The following is a 6822-nucleotide window of genomic DNA, read 5'->3' on the forward strand; positions in this document are numbered from 1 at the left end:
TGATGAATTAATTACTGAGATATTCCATCTTTCAAAGTTTTAGCCAACTAACTACTAAGTTAAGAAATGGCAATCACCGAAATTATTTCTGAAACGAAGGCCCATTGAATCTCCATCTCATATAAAATCTCTCCTCAACTCAGAGTGACGTTCCACAAGGAGCACGCGCCACAGGCCAGACGCACAAATCAGATACCCACCATGCAGAGTTGCCGCTACCTCATCACCCAAGCATGGGCCCCGGCGAGCCTAAAGCGGACAAACCGCCACCCCCGTTTACCATCTCATACAGTCCGGCTCCGGTCACCACCGCCGATCTCCGCCGTGGCCGCTCCAGTAAAAAATCGAAAGGCTCATTCAATGCCGCCGGAGAAGGCGGAAGTTTTCAAGTCACTGGAACGCTGGGCTTCGGAGGGGCTTCTGCCGCTGCTAAAGCCGGTGGAGCAGAGCTGGCAGCCACAGAACTTCTTCTTGCCCGACTCATCGTTGCCGTTCGATGAATTCAAGGATCAAGTGAAGGCGCTGCGAGATCGGACGGCCGAGCTTCCGGACGAGTACTTCGTGGTGCTGGTGGGTGATATGATCACGGAGGATGCACTGCCTACATATCAGAGCATGATAAACAACCTGGATGCGGTCGGGGACGAGACCGGAGCGAGCCCGGATCCGTGGCTGTTTTGGACCCGTTCTTGGACTGCGGAGGAGAATCGGCATGGGGATTTGCTAAGAACCTATCTATATCTATCCGGCCGGGTCGATATGCTCATGGTCGAAAAAACCGTGCAATACTTGATTGGAGCCGGAATGGTGAGAACCCCCGTTTCTTCTCTTTTGCTTTTGGTGTTCCAATGAATAATTAATAATTGATCATAAGCCTTTTACTGGAATTTTAAACTGATTTATTTATTACTGAGACGGGAAAAAAAAAAAAGAAACATCCTTTTTTTTTTGTCAGGAGAAACATCTTGAAATGGCATAACCAGCCTGTGTTAATTTTATATAATACTCTTCTAATCTTAAATGTAACACTCACTTTATAGTTAAGGATGAGAGGAGTACAAAAGCTGGTTTTTCTATATTCGTTCATCTTGCGGACCTACTGTAACGTTATGTGGGGGCATTACTGCATGCATGCATTACTATGACATTGATGTGATTTTGTTTTAAAATAGATTGAGAGAGAATAATAAATAAATGGTGAAAATGGCAGGATCCGGGGACAGAAAACAACCCATATCTGGGATTCGTGTACACTTCGTTTCAAGAGCGAGCCACATTTGTATCGCCACGGCAACACGGCTCGCTTAGCGAAGGAGGGGGGGGACCCGGTGCTGGCGCGCATATGCGGCACCATCGCAGCAGACGAGAAACGCCACGAGAATGCGTACGCGAGAATAGTCGAGAAGCTGCTGGAAGTGGACCCCACGGGAGCAATGCTGGCGATCGCAGACATGATGCACAAGAAGATAACCATGCCGGCCCATCTGATGTACGACGGGGAGGACCCACGCCTGTTCGAGCATTTCTCCGCAGTGGCGCAGCGGATGGGGGTGTACACAGCGAACGACTACGCGGACATATTGGAGTTTTTGATCGAACGATGGAGGTTGGAGAAGCTGGAAGGGCTAACGGGCGAGGGGAGGCGAGCCCGGGATTTCGTGTGCGGACTAGCACCGAGGATTAGGAAGTTGCAGGAGCGAGCCGACGAGCGAGCGCGCAAGATGGGGCCCCATGGCGTGAAATTCAGCTGGATCTTCAACAAAGAGGTGGCCTTGACCATGTGACAGCCAGATGTAGCTGGTCATTGCCACCAAGGAAAATGTGATTTGTGTGCCATAGAGAGAATGTCCTCCTCCTCTTTTTTTTTTTTTTTTCCGACGGGATGAATGCGAAATAGTTGACACTTTTGGTGCCTTCCCTGTTGCTCTCGTTCATCGGTGTACGTATAGTGTCAGTGACAGTAGTGAGCAGGATCTAGCTAGTCTTTGCATATAGTGGCAAAAGCCGAATGCCTGGTCAATCAATAAAGACCTCAGTATGCCTATTATGTGAGTAGGCCCTAATCACACAGTTAGCATTCATGTTGTACTGTGTGACTTGTGATCTCCTCTGACCACAAAATTCGCTGCGCCATTGAATAGATCTAAAGGCTCCCAGGTCACAATAATAACGACGATGACGACGATGATATAAAGCCCCAGATCACGGTGCATCTTAATTTAGGATTCATTTAAAAAACTTGTAAACATATGTTATATAAGTTAAGATAATTATTCTCACATGTTCATTTATATTTATTAATTATAATTAAAAAATTATTTACAAACTATTCAAAAGACTTCTCATTGACCCCAGTGGTTGAAGAAAGGAAAGCCAATAGACGTTCACACGCTTGAATAACACGGCAACGCAGCTAACGGGGATCCCACGGAAGCAATGCAAGCCAACGGCCAGACGGCAGCACTTATTAAGCGTTCTTCATCCCACGGTGCATATGACTGGCCAGCATCCGTGGATGATGATTACGAAGCCACGAGAGCCAGCCCCCATGCAGTAAGGTCGCCAGCCTCCCCAAACTAACTTATCAACCCTCGGCTGCTTTTCGGACGAAAAAACAACTTGGTTTGATGAGATTGGTACGACCACGAGGATGTAATTACTTGTAACAATTGGCTTAGAGTTTACAATAAATTATGTTAATCAATAATGTAACTCGATTCTTTACGCAGGATTGAGGTTTTTAACCTGCCGGTTCACTATGACAAAAATCACATTGCAGAGCTAACTCGGATGTCTTAAAAATCTTCATGTTATTAAGACCCGGTGATATTCAAACTTAACCTAATAATATCCTTTCTAAAAAATAAATTTAGTATTTCATAATATATATTCATAATAATTTCAGTATACTTTACGATCTCTTCCAATTTGCTTATTTTTTCTAAAAAAATAGACTAAATTATCCTCATCTTGACTTTGAAGACGGTTGTTTCCAACAGAGTGAGGAGGGGTTAACTGAAGAGCTTCAATGTATCTTCATGTACTCCAACTAGGATTTGGAAAGTACTCACTCTGACATGGGTGTGATTTATATCGTGTCTAGGAACTACTCGGTTAAATTAAATGGATAAAAATAAAACTAGACCCATTATTCACTACCGATGATAATATAAATGATCTATTGATAAAATAACAACTATAATCCGATGAGACATTCAAGTTTGGAAAACTTTCCACCCTCCAGTATTATTATATCGTTTGACATACGCAGTAGGACAATCTAGGAAATGACACTCTTGACAAAGAATTAAACAAGCTGATGGTGGCATTTCAAGTTTGAACAAAAGAAATATGACGACTAGGAGTGGACTGTGGCGTGGGTACAGGTCACCAAAAGTTCAATCCGAGAGAAAAAAAATCAGTCAACTCCCCCCATTCATACTGCACATAACAGCATTCCCACAATCCCACAAGCGGATCACATGTTCAGTTTATTCTCATTCTTGCATACGGATGATGCACCTGATTGACTGCCCTTTCAGCATATAATCAAATGCCTTGTTGATCTCTGAGAATGTCACTGTATGCGTTATGAACTTCTCCAGTTCCAGCTCCTGCCATAACAATATCATATCATATCATTTTACCCACAAAACTAATCTTGCCCTCTCAGAGGATGAAGATCCCACAGTTTATTTTAAACTCACCCACTTTCATGTATTCTCACAACATAAGATCAGCATCATAGTCTTATTTATAGTTTCCATTAGAAGTCCCCAGTCTATTACACATATGAAAGTGCCCTTCAGAGTCCTCTCATTCAACAGATTCATTGGATGAGTTTTGAATGCATCGTCTTTGCTTGGAACACCCACAAGCACCGCCACGCCCCAGCCCTGAGAAGAAACATTTCAAGGCGCAAAAGTTAATCAAAAGCTGAATAAAATGTCGAGAGATCAACCATGGGGATTCTGAGTAAGTACATCGTGAACACATTCGAATGCTGAGATCATGGCTTGTATGCTTCCAGTACATTCAATGGCACGGTCAACTCCTCCGCTGGTCATTTCAGCAATTACCTGTTTCGCCATTAAATTTACTGCCTCAATCCTTCAATCCGACATAACCAAAAGTAGGAAAGACAGTAAACTTCATATCAAATTGTCTTTAAACTAACCTCTTGAACAGGCTTGCTGTGTTCTTTTGGGTTGACGAAGTCAGTGACCCCAAATTTTTTGGCTGCCAACATTAAGCGATACAGAGGCTACCATCAATAAGTGAATAGCAATGGCGATTTTTTCGTAAACATCTAAAATGGAAAAATTCTACCTTCCTCAAATCGGCTGTTAACTAAATCCACCCCTATAATTTTGATGCGCCAGAAATCCGTGCTCCTTCACAAGCCTAAAACTCAAAACAAACAAACAACACCAAGAGCAGGAATCATCATACCCTCCATTATTTGCTGAAGAATTACAATAAAACTAGAATAATTGGGAAAACAGCATACAGCAAGGCCAACAGCTCCCAGTCCAAAGACTGCAACAGTAGAGCCAGGCTTTGGTTTTGCAACGTTAATGGTAGCGCCAAGACCTACAGGCATAAATAAGAAATGACGTTGAAAAACAGAACCACCTAGCTAGTTTGCTGGTATTTACAAAATCATGGGATCTTTTAAACCTGTGCATATTCCGCAACTGAGAACACAAACTTTGTCAAGTGGAGCAGCAGGGTTGATCTTTGCAACACATCCAGCATGAACAACGGTGTACTCACTAAATGTGGAGGTTCCGACAAAGTGGTATATGGGCTGTCCATTTTTGGAGAACCTGGTCTTGCCATCGTTGAGCATGACACCCCTGTCGGTGTTAATCCTAAGAAGGTCGCACATGTTGCTCTCCTCTGACTTACAATGAGGACATTCCCCACATTCTCCTGTAAATACAGGGAGGGCATGGTCTCCCGGTTTCAGATGAGTCACACCCTCGCCAACGCTCTCCACGACTCTGTATCACATGACCATAGTTTAATATAAGCAATCTATGACGGAAGGAGCCTACCAAATTATTTAACTGTTCTTTCTTTCCCTCCTTTCCTGTTTCTCTAACTTGAAAGAATCTAAAGAACTGGTTACTCTTAAAATGGCATTTAGGACAAAAGGACTTGATAGAAAGCAATGTATGTCAGAAGCTCAGAATTCAAATCAAACCAGTAGATCATACTAAGGTAAGTGAGCAGTTAAAAACCGAAAGGAAAACAATGTGAACCAGATTATACAAAGGAAGTCTCGATCTTGGGACAACAATTACTAAAGAAACGTACCCTCCAGCTTCATGACCGAATATACGAGGAAACAATGGAGTCTGGCCCTGAAATGAGGGGGGGGGGGGGGACAAAGCAACTTCACATTAGGTTTAGAAAATGAATGAATGTGAATGGTTCTGGGCCACAGAATCGAACGACTGAAAATAGATTTCCTTGATTTCTAATACCATTCAAGAGTTGGAAGGGGGGGGGGACAAAGCAACTTCACATTAGGTTTAGAAAATGAATGAATGTGAATGGTTCTGGGCCACAGAATCGAACGACTGAAAATAGATTTCCTTGATTTCTAATACCATTCAAGAGTTGGAAGACCAAAAAGGGGATGAAATGCGGCAAATTGAAAAGGAAATATCACTGCCTAGGTCCACTAACCTAAAATATCACTAATGTTCGGTGGATCAAAGTTCCTAATATTCTAAACAGGGATGAATTTAGTTTTATAAATAAATCATTTATGGAATAGTGTTAGAAATACAAGTTAAGAATGAATTATGATAAATCACTAAAAAATTCCTCATTTTTACATAACAACGGCGACAAAGTTAAGTTTTAGAACAATATAACCTCAGGTCACCACAATCTTACATTAATTGAACAAATGCATGAGAAAATAAGAACTTAGTAATGCTACAAGTTATTATAGTACAATAGCTAAAAAGGCTAAGTCTTCCGGAAAAACCATAGAAGAAAATGCAAGTGAAATAAATATTACCTTGGCCTCCCAGAAGTAAACATCAGTGTGGCAAAGAGAGGTAAAAAGGATCTTCAGACGCACTACTCACCAGCCTGTGGCGGTGCTACCTCTACTTCCTCCATGGAAAGCGGCTTGCCAGCCTCCCATGCCACCGCAGCTACATTTTACGAATATTACATCAATTGGCAACACAACCCCATAATTTGCAAAACAACACCGGAAAACCCAAAATCCAGAAGATGTAAAACAAATACATTCCCCGAGGCATGCATTCAGATAATTTGTTCGAATAATAGTCGACAGCCAAAACTACACGGATTCAAAAGGGTCCAATAAAAAAAATCATTTCAAATAACCATTAAAGGAAAAGGCAACCCCGATGAAGGTTGGCGAACATTCCATATTCGGGAAACATCCGAAATATAAGAAAAACTGAGCCCCACAATCGGCAATTCAAAGGTATAAGCGAAGGCGGTGAAGCCACTAGAGTGATCAAAGTTGCAGGCAATCGATATATAAGAGATTAAAGAATTCAACCCAGCCCCCATAATACAAGAGAAATGACGAGAAAGGAGGGTCTAGTAACAGACTGTGGGGGCGGAAGATCAATGGAGTGGGGAATAAAAGGATGGTGGGGATGGGCATACCTCTGCACTTGATGGCCTGACCAGCAGTGCTCGACATAGCTACAAAGGACGAAGAGAAATGAAATGATCGACGAGTGAGAGAACAGAGGAGTGAGAAAGAACAGGTTGGGGAAGAGAAAAGCAGGGAAGGGGGATATTTATAGGGAAGGAGGAGTG

At 42.6% G+C, this 6822-nt stretch overlaps 1 protein-coding gene and 1 pseudogene across 1 annotated transcript; one reads left to right on the forward strand and one right to left on the reverse strand.

Annotated features, from left to right (window-relative positions):
• The first annotated feature begins 161 nt into the window (after positions 1-161).
• On the forward strand, positions 162-2047 carry LOC114747566 (stearoyl-[acyl-carrier-protein] 9-desaturase 6, chloroplastic-like). The gene is given in 3 exon segments (XM_028935924.1): positions 162-807; positions 1211-1285; positions 1287-2047. Coding segments are annotated over 3 exon segments (1179 nt in total). The 5' UTR covers positions 162-201; the 3' UTR covers positions 1785-2047.
• A 1447-nt stretch (positions 2048-3494) lies between these two features.
• On the reverse strand, positions 3495-6822 carry LOC114747569 (alcohol dehydrogenase 1-like; annotated as a pseudogene).

Source organism: Neltuma alba, unplaced genomic scaffold, assembly GCF_004799145.2.
Source record: "Neltuma alba isolate B1F8T4 unplaced genomic scaffold, ASM479914v2 tig00005366_pilon, whole genome shotgun sequence".
In the NCBI taxonomy this organism is placed as follows: Eukaryota; Viridiplantae; Streptophyta; class Magnoliopsida; order Fabales; family Fabaceae; genus Neltuma; species Neltuma alba.